The 20877-nt window shown below is 40.4% G+C and overlaps 1 protein-coding gene across 3 annotated transcripts in view; it reads right to left on the reverse strand.

The window, feature by feature from the left end:
- ntn4 (netrin 4) overlaps positions 1-20585 on the reverse strand; it is a 33291-nt gene extending 12706 nt beyond the window's left edge. Inside the window, exons 1-6 of one of the 3 annotated variants that reach the window (XM_088645272.1) lie at positions 20171-20585; positions 19970-20074; positions 18407-18942; positions 11449-11721; positions 4912-5038; positions 2411-2599 (exon numbers count right to left, since the gene is read on the reverse strand). In XM_088645272.1, coding sequence (XP_088501398.1) covers positions 2411-2599; positions 4912-5038; positions 11449-11721; positions 18407-18942; positions 19970-20030 — 1186 coding nt within the window. In that variant the 5' untranslated portion in view covers positions 20031-20074; positions 20171-20585. Of the gene's footprint in view, positions 1-2410; positions 2600-4911; positions 5039-11448; positions 11722-18406; positions 18943-19969 lie in introns of all 3 variants that reach the window. The other 2 variants (XM_088645270.1, XM_088645269.1) reach the window with 2 other exon arrangements.
- Positions 20586-20877: the final 292 nt, after the last annotated feature.

The following is a 20877-nucleotide window of genomic DNA, read 5'->3' on the forward strand; positions in this document are numbered from 1 at the left end:
TTCTTAAAACACAGCCCTTGCTAATACACCTCTCTCTGTTAGGTCACTGTATGGGCATACTCTATGGAGGGGGCGCCATTCCTAAAATGAGCTTTCCTCTCCAATTTTTTTTTTTTAAATGAGCCTCTTATTTTGCATTGTGCATTTATATAAAAATGCAGCAAAGCCTGTGTTAACTGTACTGAACAGACTATGCAATACTACAGAGAAGCAGCCTACAGTGCGGTACAAGTCAAAGCGTCACTGAGCAAACCTTTATTGAAACATGATTGCCAGAAACAAATTGAGTAGATTCTTAAATTAATATGTACTATAAGTCTACAAAATGTTTTACATACATTTAAAAAATGAATAAGTCTGTAAAAATTCCTTCCTGTATTTTTACCTCTATTTTTTATCCTAAAATCTTGTTGCAGAAAATGGAGCAGCTGAATTTCAACAGGAATTAATTTGTTTGGACTTCCCATTTTGAGTGCCTTATTGTGAAGGTTTGAGATAATGTGTAAGCAATGCTGCTGTGTTTACATAATGGCCTTTGGGCCATGTAAGTAAACACAGAGCAGGATACAAATAATTAAAGGGTTAATAATTAAATATGTTACAATTGAGTCACCGAGGGATCATTAAATCAGTCATATTGACATGCTAAATATTCAACAATGATTGGAACATTCTTATTTATGTGGAAATTTTTAATATCTTTATTGTAAAACCAGCATGCTAAAATCATCTTTCCTACTTTAGTGATGCCTTTATTTTGAATAGACAACTTCTACTCAACTGTAAGCATCTGCTTAGTAAGGCAGATTTAATCCTGGTTAGGATACACCTTGTTGATTAGGATGCAGTTCTCTCTTTGGCTGGTTATATCAATTCGATTATAAAGATCTATTTCTGGGTATTCTGTCTGTAGTGTAACTGATTGCTGTGTAATGTTGTGTGCTGCGTAGTAGTGTTTATTTCCTGTTAAAAATATGTGATTGTCTTTTCTAAGCCTGGGACTAATTCTTACTCTATTTTAAAGCTGTGCAAGATAAAAAATAACCACACGTGCTGCGTAATGATCAGTATTCCCTAATTTTACGAGGTGACATAACTAATCTTATGTTAAATAGTATTTGCTTACATAGCAAGATTGTACCAGGACCCGTTTGTTGCCTCCATGACCTTATTTTGTAGTTTAACTACCCCTCCTTATTTGGGCACCATTATAATAGTTAAGTATCTTCATTCAAATTGGCACAAAGAAATAAAGATCTAGGTTTATAAATCATATATTTTTGTAATTCCCAAATTAAAGATGTTAACGCTTTCGAGGAAAAAAGTAAATAGCAACCTGAAAGACCTTTTGTAATTACCTGTAAACAACTGAACCACTGCATCCCAAAATGTATTCTCATCCATACTATCTTAGAGGGACTCTGTCTCTGGTAAGCTTGTTCTGAGATATTAACATTTAGGATTTCTTGTGAACAATAAGATTGTGACCCCAATCTTTAGCAACAATAAAGCAAAAACTCTAATGCTGTTTTACAGAAACAATTGTACCCTGACCTCATAGTACAATACACCAACTAGAAGCAAATAAAATCCTCACAATCTTCCGATTGCTATCATACAGCAATCAATAATAATAATAACAACAACAACAACAATAACAACAACAACAAAAACAAGAACAACAATAATAATTAATAATTCCTTACACTTATATAGCACTTTTCTGGACATTCCATATAGAGCTCTACAGGTAATGGGGACTCCCCTCCACCACCACCAGTGCGCAGCATCCACCTAGATGCACCAGTACACTCTCCACACACCAGCTCTCTGAGGGGAGGAGAACACAGTGATGAAGGAAACTCATAGAGGGGGATTATGAGGAGGCCATGATTGGTAAAGGCCAATGGGAAATTTGGCCAGGACACCAGAGTATACCCCTACTCTTATTGAGAAATGCCCAGGGATTTTTAATGACCACAGAGAGTCAGGACCTCGGTTTTACATCTCATCCAAAGGATGCCTTTTTACAGTACAGTGTCCCTGTCACTATACTGGGGCATTAGGACCCACACAGACCGCAGGTTGAGCGCCCCCTACTGGCCCCACTAACACCTCTTCCAGCAGCAACCTTAGCTTTCCCAGGACGTCTCCCATCCAGGTACTGACCAGGCTCACACCTGCTGAGCTTCAGTGGGGCTGCCGGTTATGAGCTGCAGGGTGATATGGCTGTTGCAGGGCTGGTGCAGGAGTTGAATATACCTCCCTTTGGGAGTGGAGTGTCCAGAAAAGCGCTATATAAGTGTAAGCTGATGATTATGAATTTTTTTTTTAAACACGACAGGCCTACTTCCACGCCGGTGCCAGTCACCAGGAAAAAGGCCGGACTGCGGGGTCAAGCGGCTCTTACGGGTGCAGGAGTCAGGGGCGGAGGAGGGCCGGTGTGGGTCTCTGTAGAAGCCGCTCTTGCAGAGCTGGCAGTTCCGGCCCTCGGTGTTGTGCCGGCAGTGGTCGCACACCCCTCCGCTGCGCTGTCCCGAGGCTAGCCACGCACCCCAGTCAAAGTGACAGCTGTCCGAGTGGCCGTGACACTTGCACTCTACATCAAATGGGGAGGGGGGGGGGGAGTGGGAGACAAAGCCAGTCAGTATGCCGGACCGACAAAGCAGAAATAATTAGGCCTCTTCCTTTCCACCTTTTATCTTGCTGCCTTCTTGCAGATTCCGAGCTTATAGGTTTATAGGCCCCGTGTAATTAGGGTAAGCGGAACAGAAAGCTATTAACTGTCGTCAGGTCCGATTATTCTCGCTCCACGGCTTGCATATCCCTTTCGGACATGCAGAAAAAGAGATCCATAGGCCGGCGCCTAATTTCCAACAGGTTTGTCCATTTTTAATTGCTTTTGCCAATTTATTTTTTGAAACCAGTTTGTCGCCCGAATCTTTTATTCGGACAGGCACCACACAAAATGTTAAAACGAGAGACTAGGCCATCGTAATAATTAGATAATGCATAATGTATGTAGATTAGTTCAGTTGGGTAGCTGCGTCAGCATGCGTAGGCAGCAAAGGAACAAGTAATAGGTTTATTCCATGCTGAAAAGAGAAGAAAGAAAACACAACGTTTCAGTTAAGCTCACACCTGAAGAAGGCTCCACAGCCAAAATGTTGCGTTTTCTTTCTTCTCTTTTCAGCACGGAATAAACCTATTACCTATTCCTTTGTATGTAGAGTGTTTAATATGGTGGCATGTTAATGACATGAAATGGAGACAGCATAATTATGGTAGATGACAGCTTTAATGACTTACTGCTAACGGGAAAGTAAAAATCAAAAACAAAGAATCCCAGGAATGATTTTTACATTTTTAATTTAACCAAAGTGATGTTATTTTCCTTGTAAGGGTGTGAGCTTATCACTAATAAAGACATATAACCAGTCTTGTGCAAACACTACTTTTGACATAATGCGTCATACAACCTAGAAATGTATTTTATCTATTCACACTGTAAAGCTTCAGACAAGCAATGTTTAGAACAAGGGTCTGACTGCTGCTATGATTTAAGTACTTATTTAAGAACTTATGATTTAAGTTCTACTTGATCTCTTTACCACCTGATTAAGCGATAAAGCATGTACATTTTTTACTCATGTGCACCATAGATCAAACACAAATTATGAATGTACTTTTCTGTACAATGAGTGCAATAACAAACCAGTGTACCTCAGAAGTATATGGAGTTTTTAATGAAAGTTTGGGAGGAATGAAGGCAGCTGAGCTCATTCGACACAGCTGCTACAATTCCCACTAATTCTGACGTAAGCGACCGTTCTCCATATATACCAAACGTCACCCTCTCTTCTTCCTCATTCGGTTCCTGCATCCCTCCTCCACCCCCTCTCCACCTTTGCAGCTGCCCAATTGGTCGCATGGGGGTCCTATCCTCCCCGTCCAACGGCCGGGAGGTTGGCCCTCAGCCAAGCGGGTTAAGCCAAGTCTTCACATCCCAATAAACTATTCTAATTTCTCCCAACCTTTCGGCTGCTGTCATTCCTCGTGAAACACATTTTAACAGTGAGAAACATGTGGCAACACAAATTAGAAATTGTGGTCAGTTTCGCTGAAGCTTTTTGAGATGATTCGATAGATTACTGCCTTTACCAAGGGTTTCAGGCTTACAAAACCGAGCACATCATATTTGTGTTTCAGTTTCAAGGTGTTTCTCTCCATATGAGCTAGAGAAGCAGCTGAGAGATCTGAAACAGCACCCATGCCTTACAAAAACCCCTCAAAAACATTCCAGAGATCTAACAGGACAATCATCATTGGTGACAAACAGTTCACCATTTAGACATGTTAGTACCAATGATATTATTCTTTTTAATTCCCCAATTCTTCTTCACATCATACAGTAAAAAATAATAAGTGTGCATAAAGATTGGCTCTTTTAAACTCTTTTTGAAACAGAGTTTCTAAAACTCTTGGGAAATCAGTATTAATAAACCCAATATAATAGAAATAATCATTACTAAGTAAGAGCATTTTTCAACTTCAGAATGACAGAAAATATCAATCTATTGTACTTAAGAAATCCCAGTGCACAGAAGAAAGATCAGAACAGATTCAAATAACATACTAAAGTGGAAAAACTTGCAAAGTGATTCTCTCTAGATCCCACAGTACCTGAGTTATGAGTGTGAGTAAAAGGCTTTCTCTGAATTTTTATGAGCTAAGTTAGAAGTTAAGCAAAGACTGGTGTTTAAACACATCAGGTAATGAGCAGTAAAGGGTGCCTAGATGCTCTTTTACTTAATGCAGATACTGGTGTTTTACTTAATACAAATAGAATGAAACATACTTTAATTATGGATGCATACAGAGGCATGTCCAGTAAGTCAACACGTTACTTACTTTTACATTCATGTGGAGCCCCAGTCAGTCCATCAGCAGGCAGCCAGGGCTGGTCATTGTACAGAGGGGCGCAGCGCTCACAGTGATCACCTGCTGTATTGTGTTTGCAAATGCACTTTCCATGAACCTGGTGGACAACGGGCAACAGGGTTGGTTTGATAAAGAAACGCTGGCGAGGTTTCTTACTGCGTGTGGTTAAATATTTTACAGACATGGAAAGCAAAACCAGTTCAAAGATATCAACATGCCCATAAAAACATGCTCCACGAAAGGTTTTTTGATTTTAAAGTGTACAAAGTGAATGCATTTGCTTTCTGTCACTACTGTAAAATAAGCCGTTCCATTTCAGCTTACTTCCACGGTGTTCCCAGGATCAACGCACTGTGCTTACACAACATGATTAAAGAATTATTCGCTGACCTCTGTAAACTACAGTTAAGCTCTCAACACAGTAAATCCCTTCGTGCAAATATTTGTTAACACTTTCTGAGTATTAAAAAGACATGTCTTCAAAACCCATAGTAACCAGCCCTTAAACCTTGAGGAAACCCAGAGAGACACAACAGCATTGAAAGAACATTCCACAAATCGAACGTTAGGAAAGCAGAAGGCTCTGGGAGTATTTTTAACAAAGTAACCCTGAGAAGCTCTCTCAAGTTCAGTTACTTATAGCTGGTGTGGATAAGTGCAAAGAAATCTTTCTAAATTTGGAACCAGGGAAAACAAGACCTTCAGCTTCTAAGTCCCAGATGAGTGGCTGTAGTTCAGGACAGTCTCATTCCAAATCACTGAAAAAAAATTTACAGTGTCTTTCTACGGTGTAACAGGTAATACTGGTGTATACTGTATTTAAAGAACATGCATCATGCACTAGGAAAGAGATATTAAAGACTAGAAACCGTATAAAAAATATCAGAGCCAACAGAAACCTACTGATAGGAATCAAGTCCTAATTGCTACCACATTATCATTAAATTACATAAACAAAACAACATGTATGAGTGATGAAACAAGCCATTAAGAACTCAGAGGCAGTGGCTGGCAGAGATCCAGCTGTTACTGTCCACAGCACCTACATTAATCACAAAACACATTTACAAGTTGGTAGGAGAAGATTAGCCAAAACAGCTGGTTCAGTTTCTCTGCTCTTCCCTTGCTTTTGCAATCAGACAGTGGCTCTAGTCTTCAGCGATGGACAAACGGGTGACGGGTTTCAGTCTAGACAAAAGATTATGCTCGGCACTGTTTTGGGGTCACACACATTGGCCTTAAAGAAAGAGGAAGTTCTAAATTAGGTCTTCTTCAGCCTGGGAATGCGGATGACTAGTTCTTCAACAAAGAGCTGCTTTCAAATGACTGCTTCCAAAAGCTCAAAATTGCAAAATTATTAATGTTATTATTGTAGTCATTTTCCCTCCACAATATATATTTACACATGACTGCTGATTTGTTTTACAGAGCAACCATCTCAAAGCACTTGTGAGTAAGGAACAACTCCTTATTGTGTGCATGAGCTCATAGCTTTTTAGTATGGTTTAAGAAGATAAAGCTGGAGCAAAGGAAAATAAGCCTTAGAAGTAAATGCAATAAGTCACCTAAAAGAACAGAGGAAGAGGAAGGCTTGCACAAAAGAAAATGAGTCATATTTCGAGCAGTGGAGTAAATGAGTTAAGAATTATAGAAACCTAAAGCAAATCTTGGCAAAACTGAAGCTAAAAAGCAAGGAAATGCATCATGGGTAAAGATTATGTCTAGAAAACATTTTAGACAACAAAAGCCTGCTTTCAACACAAATCAATCTTGCACTTATTCAATGGAAAACATTTCCAGAGCACGCCTCAATCTTCAGTGTTTACAAAGTTTTAATCTTTCAGACGATCCCCTTCTTGTTATCGTTGTTTGGGTTATGCAGATTCTACAATCCTGTGGTGAAAAACATAGACTGCACAGGGCAGAACCACTTTCTATAACATCTTCCACATCACAATTTAGGAGTGAGTCATATATAAATCCACATACAGATATATTTTTCTAAGGCATATCGGCAGTGGCTACAATACAATTAACGCACATGGACTGGTTTTGTCACATGGCACACTAGGTGAACTTAATTTAAGCATTGTTACATGTTCCCTGTCCAGTCTTTCAAAAAAATGCTCTCCATTTCAGGTCCTATTTCTTTAAATAGGAAAGATTTGAAAAAGAAAAACTACCAGAAATACAACCAAGGTTTGTAAGGCTTTTAATTCCAATGTGTTCCAAATTTTAATCCAAAATGTGACTGACTGAGACTATCAATTAAAGATTGAAGTCATGTTATCAGTGCTGAATAATAATAAATGTTCTTTCTTTGAATTGCTCATGCAACACATTATTTAACTGCCAGTACACTTCATTAACAAGTTTAAATTCTGAATTTGTTCTTTATCTGATCAACTGGAGACCAGTGGTCTCTTGCTGTATTTACAAGATTAGGTTAGCCACTCTTTCTGCTCACTTCATATAAATTAAAAACCTTCATAGCCTCTCACTTAAATATGATTAAAGACAAAGCAGCACAGTTAGCAGAGCATCATTTTTACGTTTGCAGGAATCATTCAAGTACCTATCTGATACCATCCATGGGGTATCCATGCACAAATCATTTATATGCCCAAGACTAACTCTTTGTTCTCTAATCCCTAATACTTCTTGTCTGAAAGCGCAGCTTCTCTTTAGGCTTGCCAAAGACATAACGCTGTCTTTGTCGTTGACTGCAAACAACTCGTATTTCTTTTTATTTCTGGAATCAAACACCATGAGGATGACATTCATCGAGGAGTAGTGGCTAGGACTCTGAACACAAAACTAGAGGGTTGTGGGATTAAATGCCAGGTGGGGCCCTGTGAATTTCTGATGGAGAAAAGCTTGTTATTTACCAACCTGGTATCTTCATTAAAACAATTTCAATAAATGGATATGAAAGTAAGTTGCTGTGGATAAAACCATCTAAAAAACCAATTACACCCATTGGGATGAATAAAGTATTCTGAATTGAAGTGAGTTAAATTGAATACGTTAATAAGAATAATAGATCAAACAAAAAAAAAACACTTCTCTTTGTCAGCGGTCAGCTGAAAATGTCAGTGGTTTATCATCCTGGTTATTTTTGGATATGGTTTCTGTCAATGTGCCATGTTTTTTTCTCCAACATGTACACATTAGGAGGGTGTTTATCCTAACATGGCATATCAAATCTCTAGAAACGGGCAGATCTCTGCTTATATTCTGCAGATATTCTGGACTTGAGTAGGTTAAATTTAGGATTGAAATTAAGACAATTCAAACCAGAGTCCAGTATCAATCCAGCAGGAAAATAAAGTCAGGGGTACTTGTCTTAATTCAGATGAAAGTGAGGCAAAGAATGTCTCCAGGAAGCTAAAGGAAAATAAATACAATACAGCCTCTGGTAAAAAGCAAATGGACTGAGACAGTCACGTACAGTATGAATGTAAGCACTTGGTCCTGCATACAACCATCACATAAGCAGCAGAAGCTGGGGAGATTTTCAGTTCATATAACATAAAAATTCAGCAAACTTGCTGACCTATTGGGACAGACAGACAAACCGACCAGACAAAGTTTAAACAGAAGGCTTACATTAGAGCTATCTGGGGTCAAGGTGCTCAGTCAGAGCACAGGTTGAGCCCAGATGTGCCGACATGGGCTGTGTCATCATTGGATAACGGTGACCAGGATCAGCCAAAGAGCTGTTGGAGGTGTGGGGGCTTGAACCAAGCAGGCCGACAAGCAGGGACTCCCTGGGACGGGATGGGTACAGGTGAGCTTGCGGTGAGCTTTGCAAGAGATGCATTATTCCTCTGGTCATCACTGCTTTTCCGGTACACACAGCCTGCAGTAAGCGCATACGTCTAGCAGATCAACAACGTCCTTGCTGGAGGAGCACGAGTACGGGGCTTGTGCCCTCCACACGCTGGCGCCGGGCTCACCCCAGTGACGACTGACGAGTCCCAAGACAGACAGCATGAAAAGAAAAGGTCACTGTGCCTTCTAAATCTGGGGGAGGGGGCGTCGGTGAGGACACATGTCATACCTATCTGGGAAATGGCATACCACACCACACATGATGCGGATTAAGGAGCAAACTCTAGCCTGCGTGTCTCTAAGAGGTGGGAGGAAACCCGAGCAGCCCACAAAAATTCGGAGAAGATGCAAGCTCCATATATATGACTGAGAACAGAACAGAACCCACTGCTATAAGGCAGCGGAGCTACCACCAACCACCAACCAGGACCTTACTGAAATGACAAATACGCAGGCAATCTGCTAACACTTTTTAGCTGCTGCTTTTTCCCCTCTCATCCTGGAATGACCTCCCCCCCCCATTATTGAAAGTGAAATACAGACAGCACTTTGCAGTTTTTCTTTCATTTTAAAACGGTTTATCTGCACCAACAGCTGCGTAAACCTCTTTTTACAAAAATGACAAGAGAAACCCATAGAAGCAGACAGAGGCAGGTGGAAGGCTGTAACTGCTAAAGGCACGTGAAATGTTAGACGGATTAAGAAGTCACTTAACCCTAAAACATACGCAGCACGACGGGGGCACTCTTCAGAGCCGTGCCTGAACCCATTCAGGCAGAAATGCACATTGTCTGTACACAGCAGCGTGCTGATGTGGTTCACCAGGGAAATATGGGAGGGGAAAGGTTAATAAGTATCGAAATGTCAGGTCAAGAAGGGCAGCCCTCCACCTTTTGCAGAGATGGGCAAGGCTCATGAAGGGGATTGGGAACACACAATTGCTGAATTTCATACCTTTCCCCACGGAACAACAGATACCCAGAGGGACAATCGTTCAAAACAAACTGAAAATGACATTTAAGACACTCCAAAGGTGAACTAACAGTCAGTGTACAGACTAAAGACCAATTATTACTCAATAAACTGACTAAAAGGGCCCATACTATACATACTAGGTGTTAAACTTGTATTGGTAAAACACACTTTCTCACCAAAGAATTAGTCACCATGGACAGTATGTGGCAAATTACACCTCATCTCTCCTGTCTATGAAGCTCCTGCTCGGTACTGGCCTTTAGCAGATTATATATTAATTCTGGGAGGTTTACAAACAGCAAAGAAACATGGGTTCCAGTTCAAGTAGTAGTAGGAATGCTGTATAGTAGAACAGTTAGGTGCAGAGCAGGGGAAAAGTTAAAATATCTCTTTTTTTTAATTACTGGTAATTAAGTTGTAAGCTACATTTATGTGGGGATATCTTGCATTTCACCATAATAATATTGATTTCACTGAACTAAAGCCACCGGGGTCTGTTAGTTTTGCCAATGAATTGCCTACTTTTTTTGACCTGCTTGCCTTTTACCCCATTTTCCCAATTTGTTATGTCTCAAAATCAGATTTGTAAGTGATTTTTAATTAATCATCATATGTAGTTAAAATAGTGTTGTCATTTAGGATACACTAAATTAGCAAGAAAATGACTCTCAAACACTGGAAATGAACATCTATTTCAAAGCGAAGTAGAAGTGAATTTACTACAGGACCATACATTTCACTTCACAGACCTACAAACAGCACACTACAACCTGAAGCACCGTGCAAAACTGAACGAACAACTTGCTGATTTGTCGATTTGGAATCCTCAGCAGTGCACCTATTAGCTTGGAATATGAAATCCTTCCACACATGTAAAATCAGGTGAAGTGAGGCTACACAGTGGAAAACCTAGAGCAGGAGGAACATGTTTACCTAGAGAGATGCGGGAGAATGGAACAAGCAAGCCAATCATGTTGTTGAACCTGATACCCTGGTTTCTTTTGAGAAATGGCTGGATGACATCATAGGATCAATTAACAACCAAATATTAAATGGGCCAGATAGCCTTATCTCGTTTATAACCGTCCTTAAGTTCTTATCACAGAATACAGGTATATATTATTAACTCTATGGTGATACTGTTCACTTATAACTGAAAAGCCACTGTGGACAAAGGGCTCTACCAGAAAAAGACCCATTTCAGAAGGATCGGGGCAGACTGGGTCATGTAGTACAGAGAAAAGCACTTCGAGTCCAGGCTGAGCCATTAACTATGCCTGACAAATGAACAGTGGAGAAATGATATTGTGCCGGAGTGCCATTCGTTGGCAGTGGCAGTAGGCCGGGTTGTTTAAATACACAGCAGTCACAAATTGCGAAGGGGCAGAAGAAAGTGAGTCGGTTCAACCAGTCAAGGCACTGGCCTGAGCACGGGTGGGGATCCGGGTGTGCTGAGATCCAGGTGATCGCTACCGCGATCAGAAATTCTCCCGTCAACACAACATAGTTTGCCGAGTGCTGCCGAGCGTAGGGTGGGCTCAGCCAGCAAAATCACAGCGAGTGGCGGTTTAGAGGCAGGGTGGTCTTTGATGCCACTGTCATAACAACCGCCTTGCTACAAGGGGCTGGTGAAGGCCCCCTCCTCGTTTGTAAATAGGCACTAAAGAGACGACAAGGTTTTTCCTTGGTTCCGCTCACCACATGCTGCGTCCTCTCCCTGACTGGCTGGTGTCCCTCTGCGGGCACACAGTGGTCTGCGTGGCCGTTGCAGAAGCAGCTGCCCTTCACGATGAAGTCGTAGATGGCGTAGTGCGCCAGGTGCTGGGGCTTCACGTCCGGGTGTTTGTCCTGGCAGGGGCACGGCTGGCGCTTCAGAAGCTGCACCCGGATGTTAGTCACCTTCAGCTGCTCCTGCGCCTCGGCGCTGTAGGGGTTCAGGGTGTGCCACGGGGGCAGCGCTCGGAAGATCACCTGCGGGGAGACGGTGGGGAGGAGGGCGCCGTCAGCGAGTATTGCTGTGCAGGGTCATTTGGCCCCAAGGACACAAATGTTTTTTTTTAATTATTACTGCAGATACTAATTTATAACAGAAACACTATACTGTAAACAGGCGCCGTCCTTCGGATGAGACGTAAAACCGAGGTCCTGACTCTCTGTGGTCATTAAAAGAGTAGGGATGTAACCCCGGCGTCCTGGCCAAATTTCCCATTGGCCCTTACCAATCATGGCCTCTTTATAATCCCCATCTATGAATTGGCTTCATTACTCTGCTCTCCTTCACACTGATAGCTGATGCGTGATGAGTGTTCTGGCGCACTATGGCTCCCGTCGCATCATCCAGGTGGGGCTGCACATTGGTGATGGTAAAGGAGAGTCCCCATTACCTGTAAGGCGCTTTGATTGGAATGTCCAGAAAAGCACTATATAAGTGTAAGCAATTATTATTTTTATTATATTATTATTAAATAGCTTTATTATGTCCTTTAAAATATATTATTAATATCCATACATTTTACCTGATGCTCCATAATACCAAAATCCGTAGATTAAAGAGCTTTCAGTTAACCGTTGGGGTGCATCTTTTTATTTATGTTATTGATCAGTATTTCAATAACTGTGCACTGTAAACATTTTTACCTTCACTATGGGTGTCTTTTAAAATATCGTAACAGTCGTGAGCCCGTCTTGAAACACACGTCTTGTGTTCAGCACAACATAAAACAGGACACGACCGATGTATGCAGGTCAAGACAGGTGACACCGATACACCGGAGCTGGGCAAGCTATATTGGTCCCAAGGCACACATGTAGCTGTGGTCCATGGGGGGCTTCATCAATGAGCAGCACCTGTAAATCCACACTGCAAGCACATATCTCTACACTTCAGGACTTTGCACTTCCATTTCTGTTGCAGTTTGGACAACTAGAATCTCACCAAAATGAAATCATTCAGATTGTATCAGTCATTAACACCATTATAAAGCAAGCTTCCTTCTAAAAATGACCTACTGTGTGCAAGAGAGTAAGCAAGTGTGTAAGAGAGTAAGCATTTACAAAGTGATGAGCAGAAGAGGGAGAGATTAGGGTTTGACCTCCTCCACAACCCTTGATTTAACACCAGTATTTGAAGTTTGACATAAGCATCGGTTCTTCTTCTGTTTTCTGCCACATACAAAAGCTCCTGAACTTTATTTCTATCACATCCTTTTGGCAACGAGAAGACAAACATTATAAAGCTACCAAAACCACTAATCCAACCAAAGTCAGTCCAGATCAATTAGGAAGTAATAATTGTAAGTTAAAAAACCCACAGGGAAATGAAACCCAAAAGGATCCAAAGAATAACATTTGATTATCAACAGTTTACTTGCCTTGCCTGCACAGGCAGGCAGACAGAACTGTTATTCATTTTCTAGGCAGTGGAAAAGGTTATGAGGTCATAGCATTGTGTTCTGCAATTAAGGGTATATAACAAATAGGCCATGGAATCTGAGATACTTGAGAAAATCAGAGGACAAAAGCTGCCGAGAGATTTAGCCCTACACGACTTCATTGGTGATAAAAGCATTAAGCCAGCATGGTGACTTATGAAGTGTCTGAGTTTTATAACCATTACAAACGCAGCATAAAACTCAAAACTGCTTTTCCAATCCATCTGTGAAACCTTTGCTTTTACAGAAGCTTATACCTAAAGGTGTCACGTGAGAAGACATCCAATGCAGCCTCCTGTGTTTCTTTAAAGCAAGGAGGAAAAGAAACCCTTTGGCAAAAATCATAGGGAAGAGATTTTTTACGGTGATAATCATAACATTTTAAACTTGTTTGCTAGGATATTTCAAGAAAGACTAACAGGTTCAATCCCTTGTGGGCTTCATTTGCAGGGTATGGAAAGGTAACCAAGTTCTTCATATAGTACATCTACATTTTACATCTTTCTCGCTTATAAATCACACACATTTTACAGGACTTTTTCTATCAGTCTACACAAAGTTGATCAAACACCACTACTCCAACCACCCTGTTTTCAATTGAATGATTCTGGATTACTGTGAAACCGACATATACAAAAAGTAAGCAAAATTCAAGACATTGAAGGGAGCATGAACTAGGGGAAATAAGTTAAATAATAAAGTTATTAAAATTACTATTGTTAATTCTTTACATAGAAAACATTGTAGCATAAAAATACATTGGTCTAAAGTTTTTTCAATAGACAGAAACTATTAACTCTTTGAATTCAGGGCAATTTAGCGAAGAGTGAATCCATTTGTTAAATACTGTCTTGTCAAATATGTCCTTTAACTGAAGTCTGTGCAAATAACTTTAGATAAAGATACATTAAAGTATAATTATATGTTAATATATCTTTATAACATATAATACTATAACAATAACATATAATTATGTTAATGTATTTTTGTTTACTAAAGTTAATGGTATAATAAGCAGGGTACTGCTAATGTTAACACATTTCTTCTTAGTATGATCACATGCCTTTATTTTAACACCAGTAAGGTAAATTATAGTGGCAAAAATATTCTATAAAACTATAGAAAAATTAAATAAATTCAGAGTACTTATAAGTCCATCCTATATAAGCCAGCAACATTTCAAACAAATTCAGAAAGGAGGTCTAATCTCAAATAAAGATGATGATATTTTTGAATATTGGGAAATTTTCAATGTTATGAATGATTTGCCTTTTGTTTTAGTAACAACTCCACAAAACATTTAAGAAAGCCGATCAGAAGGCCCTACAACTGAATTTGAATATGAATGGATAAAAAGGTATGTTCTGCAGTTTTAACATGGGTAGTTTAAGTCAAATAACATATATATATATATTAAGTATATACGTTATATATATGAACTCCTCAATATCGTTCACAACCATTAATCCTGTTTAGCCCATTAAAGTTCAAATCTATTAATGGTAAGACAATTATGCACAAATAATGTAGACATTTTTGGATATAAAGTACATAAAAATGGTGTTTGGAGAGAAAGTGGACAGAAATTAACTGTGGTCACTTCACAGCTAGCTGCACGTTACTATTACAATGATAAAAATGTTTCAGGTATGCCCCTGAAATCCAATCAGCTATGCATTTGCTCAGTATTTGAACAATTTTCTGTCGTTGTTATTTAAAATAATTTTGTAGAGCTTATTTTGGTCTATGTTCACTCAGATTTCTTCACAGCATATTTAGCTTTCAGCACAAGAGATGACATGTTTTAATGTTTCCACAAAAATCTGAGAATACCTGCTACCTATTTTGCTTGAAGCAACATCGCTCTTTCTTGTTTCTATCCATCATGGCTTAAGCTTATCTGATTCCCCACTGTACTATTCAAGACACAATAGTTAATCACTACAAGCTCAAGAAAAAAGGCATGTTATTAATGATTTGCCGGAATAGAATTTGTGGTCCATTAAAAGTGCTACCAAATTACAGAAAGTGCTTGCCTGGTGAGAAAACTTGTCAAGGTGAGGAAGATAATGCATCTTCCTAGGGCACAGCTAACAGACGTGACAAAAGAGAATTGAAAAAATAATCCTTTCCTCTGGCAGTAAAGTAGTTAAGTTGGTACATAGTTAAAGTGGTAGACAGGATTTGGTCTTTTGGAATGAATACCAGGGTTAATTATTTCAAAGAGCAGATCAGCTCTTATGCTATTTGTAGTTATATTTAAGAGCCAGTGTGTCAGGAATGCACATTGTTCAAGTGGTGGTATGTTACAACCACAGGGCTGTAAGACATCTGTGTCACTTCTTTTGTGCAACTATCTATCATATTAAGAAAAGAGGCTCGAAGACGTAATGCATGGATATACACTATCAGTCTTTGGTGTACTAGATTTCTGAGCCCTCATTTTTGACCTACCATTGAGGACTGGTTTCACAGTAATTTACAGCAGGCCTGGATTTATTTGCCCAGACATTAGGCAGTCTGAGATTAGTGCTAATTAGTGCCTGTGAAACTGCTGCTTAAAGTTCAGTAGTTCTGTGGTACAGTTAAATGTTGGTCATGCTTATTTGCTGAGTTGGACACAGACTGTGCCAAACGTTTAAAAGCAAATCATTATATTTTCATTTAAAATTTCTTAATCAGATCTCAAATTTGAAATGTGAAAAGTGCCAAAAATTAGCACATTTCCAAAGCTGCTCATGGAGGACATGGCCAAGATCATACCTGAAACTTTAGAAATAAAATGGATCTCAGCTGATACCTGATTCCAAATAACAGTTTAAAGTCTTTCTAGAAAAGATATAATATGACTGCATCTCAGGAGGCTAATTTCTGATGTACTGTAGCATCACATGACATGTGGATGCTTGTCTTTTGAGATTCCTCATAGGTTTGTGTGTACAAAACAATATGTATATATAATGACCCACCAACTACCGTATGTATATTAATGCAGAGAATCAAAACATAAATCACGTTTTCCAAAAAATAAACTGCAATTTTAGCGATACTGTTAATGGTCATAAGGACAGTTCACATTGTGGTACAAAAAATGAACTTCTTTTCAATTAATTTTGACCAACACTGTTCTATACAGATTTATCTAGAGTACCATGTGTAGTCGATCACTTTACTTCAACGGAGTAGAATACTGGGTTATTGAGATTGTATAGTGAATCTGTCAGGAAACCAGGTTTTGTGACACTGTACACAACATGTAACTTAAGTAGTAGCCAGGTGAAGTCACTGAGGAGCTTTGTAAAACACCTGTGACCCCTGATGGCAGCAAGAGAAAACCATAATCAGTAAATACGCCACCAAAAAATATCAGCAAAAATCAACAGAACACAATTTTGTGATGTGACACTTCTGATACTCAGCGTATACGTATTATATTAAAGGATGCAAATCAGCTTTATTTTACCCGAGGTTGTATTTAAGAGCCAGTTATGCTTGAACCTCAGCCTGTTTCTTGTACTGCTTTAAAACCAAATACCTGCATTAGATTAAGATATGCAAATAATAATTCCTAAAGGAGGTTTCCTTTACCCTACCCACTTGAGAACCACTTATCAAACTCGCTGCTATTTCTGGTTGCAGTTACACTGCAAGAGACCCCCAGTAATGACTTGAAGGAGACCTTTCATACTCATGCCCAACTGTGAAATAAGGGCTCTTAGAGAGCAATAGCTGCTGCAGGTGGTTAGTTCTCTCCTTGCTGAGAGCTTTTATGTAACACAGCTGCCACTAAAAAAAAAAATAATCTTTTCAGTGAGATGAAAATCAAACTCAGCCCGTTACTTTGTTCCCAGTCCTGTTTGGCAGAACCCTGACCTATAACAGACACCAGGAGTAAACCCTGTGTGAGCACCTACAACAGACACCAGGAGTAAACCCCTTGTGAGCACCTACAACAGACAGCAGGAGTAAACCCCATGTGAGCACCTAGTCCTGCGATTCCCATTTTGGTCCCGGAGGAACGCTGTCTGTTAGTTTTCACTCCAGCTGAGCTCTACATCTACTTGCTAGTTTATACATGTAACGTGTCCCTTCAGTTAGTCTTTGGTGTCACGAATACCCTCTTTCAAGGGTACTGTCTTCAACAACATCAGAACTTCACGTGCACTCTCCTCAGCTGTTGTTTCTGACTAAAAAATTCCAACTAGCTGATCCAGTACCTGAGCTACGATCGTCCTTCTCCCCACCTCGCAACCTTCGCTCTTCTGATTCTGGTCTCCTACAGCATCTGTCCCCCGACCCTGTCTACTATGGGTGACAGGGCCTTCTCCTGTTATGCCTCAAGGCTCTGGAACTTTATCCCTAAGCATTTCAGAGAGTAACCTTCCCTAAGCTCTTTCATATCTAGACTCACAGCCTCCGTCTTTAAAAGAGCCTTTACTTAACTGGTTCTGCAATATACCTCTGCCCCTGTCGTCTTCCGTAGCCCCATCTACTATCTCCTCCCAATTTGTAGTTTCACTGTGTGCATATTGTGCATTTTTTGTTGTTGTTCTGTAATGTGCTTTGAGCAGCCAGCTTTAAAGGTGATATATTACATTAAGCTTTTATTATTATTATTATTATTATTATTATTATTATTATTATTATTATTGAGGAACAGACACCAGTAGGAATGACATAATCAAACCCTCCAACATCAGCTTTTTTTCTCTTCTGCAGAGGTCTAGATGGTTACATTTACATTACACCAGCTCTGAATCCCAGAAATCACTACAGGGCTGTTACCAATTACAAATTACTATCGGATCTTTTAAGAGCTGGAATGTAATGCACAAATATGTCCCAAATACAAAACTGAAATTGATAGGTCTGCACTTTCTGGAACAGAAACCAGAAGACAGTGCTGCTCCAGGACTCCAGGGCTGGAAACCACTGAAAGACTGGTTCATTTTAAAGCTCGGCTCCTCATACTTAGTCACCCTACTATTGTCTTAAATGGGCCAGTTTACCAACTTCTCCCAGCTTTTCAAATGCCGCTGTTTTTGTGGGGTCACAATGGCTCTCCAGAACTGACATCTGAACCATAACTGATGCTGATATCTGAACTTTTGGATGAGACTCATAATCAGTATCACTGAAATAACTTTTTAAAGGAAATTGGCAGAAGCAAATGGGTTATTAAACTGATCATCAAGAAAAAAATACAGCTATGAAGTTCGAATTACCTCTCCACGGGTACAGGGGTAGGGCCCCGAGTATTTAGAAGTGCACTGGGCTCCTTCTACTTCGGTGTCGTCCTTCAAGCCGAAGGTCTCTGTGCAGTTGGTAGCGAAGTATTTGTAAGGCGTCCACGTCCTGCCGTGGTCCTGCGACCTCTCCAGCAGCATGGCCGCCGGCCGGGGAGACCTGAACACCAGGATGAGGTGCGTGAAGTAGAACTCCGTCTCCAGGTCCAGCTGGACGGTCTCCTGCAGCGCTCCCCCGGCAGACTGCCACCAGGTGCCGGGGGAGCGGAAGGAGGAGTCGGCCATGGCCCCCGACAGGTGGGAGTGCTGGGGCTGCGCCACGCTGCATTTGCCGCACTTGGGCGGGCGGCACGAGCCGTCGGCGGTCTCGGAGAAGGAGCAGAAGAGCTCGGTGGAGTTGGAGCCGCACACCGACTGCGTGAGCAGCCGCCGACCCAGGGCCAGGTTCCCCATCCTGGGATTGCAAGCACGGCTGTCACACCTGTCGGGCACTCTCGAACCCGCGCCGCCCAGACCTTGAAGGGCGAAAAGAGAGCGTGCTGATCACGGGGAACACAAGGGAATAAACCCAGGCCATAACAGCATTGTTGATCTTTACCATCGGATCTCCCTTTCACCTTCATCGGTACTGAAGTGTTACGATTTCGAATTCTTTCATTCTCTGTCATACTGATTTGTACTCTCATTGCCATAAATATCTTCAAATGTTCTTATTTTTTAAATTAGTTCAATTGGTATCGTGTAGGTTTCAACGCTATTGTATAGAAGGATGTTTTCAATGTAATGTTTTTTTTTAAATGTGTAACATTAGCGTTGATTCACGGATCCAGAACATTTGTCAAAAGTAAGCAATTGGACATAAAAACTTTTAATGTGCACTTTTATAGGCACTGAATGCAGTTGGCTACTAAATATGTTAGAGAAAAACACTTACAGCATGTCATAATAATATGAACTTCAAAGTGAACCACTCTACGACGGACTTATGGATTATGCAGACAGAAGTATTCATTCCAAGAGGGATGAAAATACACCCAGACAGCCTCCGGATATTGACATCCGTGCAATCCTGCGTGCCATGACACTTCTGACTCTGGTACACTGAAGGATGCTTTAAACTCAAAGCGCAGGGTAAAATGCGCTTCATCACATACCAACAAAGGGGCTAACTTGTTTATTCATGTTATAACACAGTCACATTTGTGATGATAACTGTAAACAATCACTTAGCTGACGGCAAATCAGTACCCAACACAGAAACCGTTTCGAGATTTTTCCATGCAGTTATTGTTCGACAATGAAAAGCTGTGAAGTTTAGATTATGATGATTTTACAAAGTCCACAAAACTCGCAGTTTGATCATTCCGGGTTAGCTTCACATCCGAAGGCTGTTCCATTGTCTGGTGACGACGAGCATATCTTTGTTGTGAACCTCTACGTCTGTGTTATCGCGCATGTTTTAAATGGCGTGGAAAATAAGTTTCATGCTACGGTTATTTCAACTGCGCAAGAGTAATCAAGAGAAATTATTAAAATACCAACCTGAAGCGAGAGAATATAATCCAAAAAGTGCAATCAGTGAAATTGAAGTCCAACGCTTCATCGCAGGGCTTTTGAGAAGCACGGGAGACCAGCAATTCGTTTTTCCTAAAAAACACCAAGACTTACATGCGTTCGCATGAGGACCGAAATTTTACTTTGCTTTTTTATTGTGACATGTGGAGGCAAGTTTTTTTTTTTTACCAGCGGGAGAAAGCGAACTCGTTTCTTCAGACCAACTGACCTTCTCGCCAATTTCATCCACTCTAATAATAATGAAGACAGATCCAATCTTTGACAACCCCACTATCCGAATTTCCCGAAAACTACAAGCTAGCACATTTTCTTATTTGAGGTAACAGGCTTTCCAAAAACGCCAGGTGCAGAGGAGGAGATACTGCTATGTCTCTCATTTCATCTACCATATACTACCATGCCGCACATTCACTTGAGTTTTGCCTCCAGATATGTAAGTAATATTCAAAGAGTGACAGGGGGATTTCGGCTCCGCCCCAGTCGCTTCGTATTTTCTTAGCTTAAAGGAACATTCCTGTAATTCATGATTCACAGGATTTCTCGTTACCCCCTTAGATGTGGTTACCTTTTCAGACCAAAGCGAAGTTTTACCAAGTTTACTAGAAACTAAACGACCACCTTGTAACTGATAATCTGTCCCATATTTCGATATCGTGAACGTAACAGCGCGCTCGTCATGAAACTTAAATTGACTTGAAATTGATACAGCTCATTGCAATTACTTCGTAAACACGTCAGGTTTGTATTTGGGGTGGACAGTGGACAGTTATCCAATCGAATATTAATAAACTTGAATAGTCAATAAGATGACTAGCAGTGATACTGTAAATGTAAACACATTACTTTTTAAATACCTCGGAGCTTGTCAAGTTCAG

Source organism: Lepisosteus platostomus, chromosome 9 (assembly GCF_059453375.1).
Source record: "Lepisosteus platostomus isolate fLepPlt1 chromosome 9, fLepPlt1.hap1, whole genome shotgun sequence".
Taxonomy (NCBI): Eukaryota; Metazoa; Chordata; class Actinopteri; order Semionotiformes; family Lepisosteidae; genus Lepisosteus; species Lepisosteus platostomus.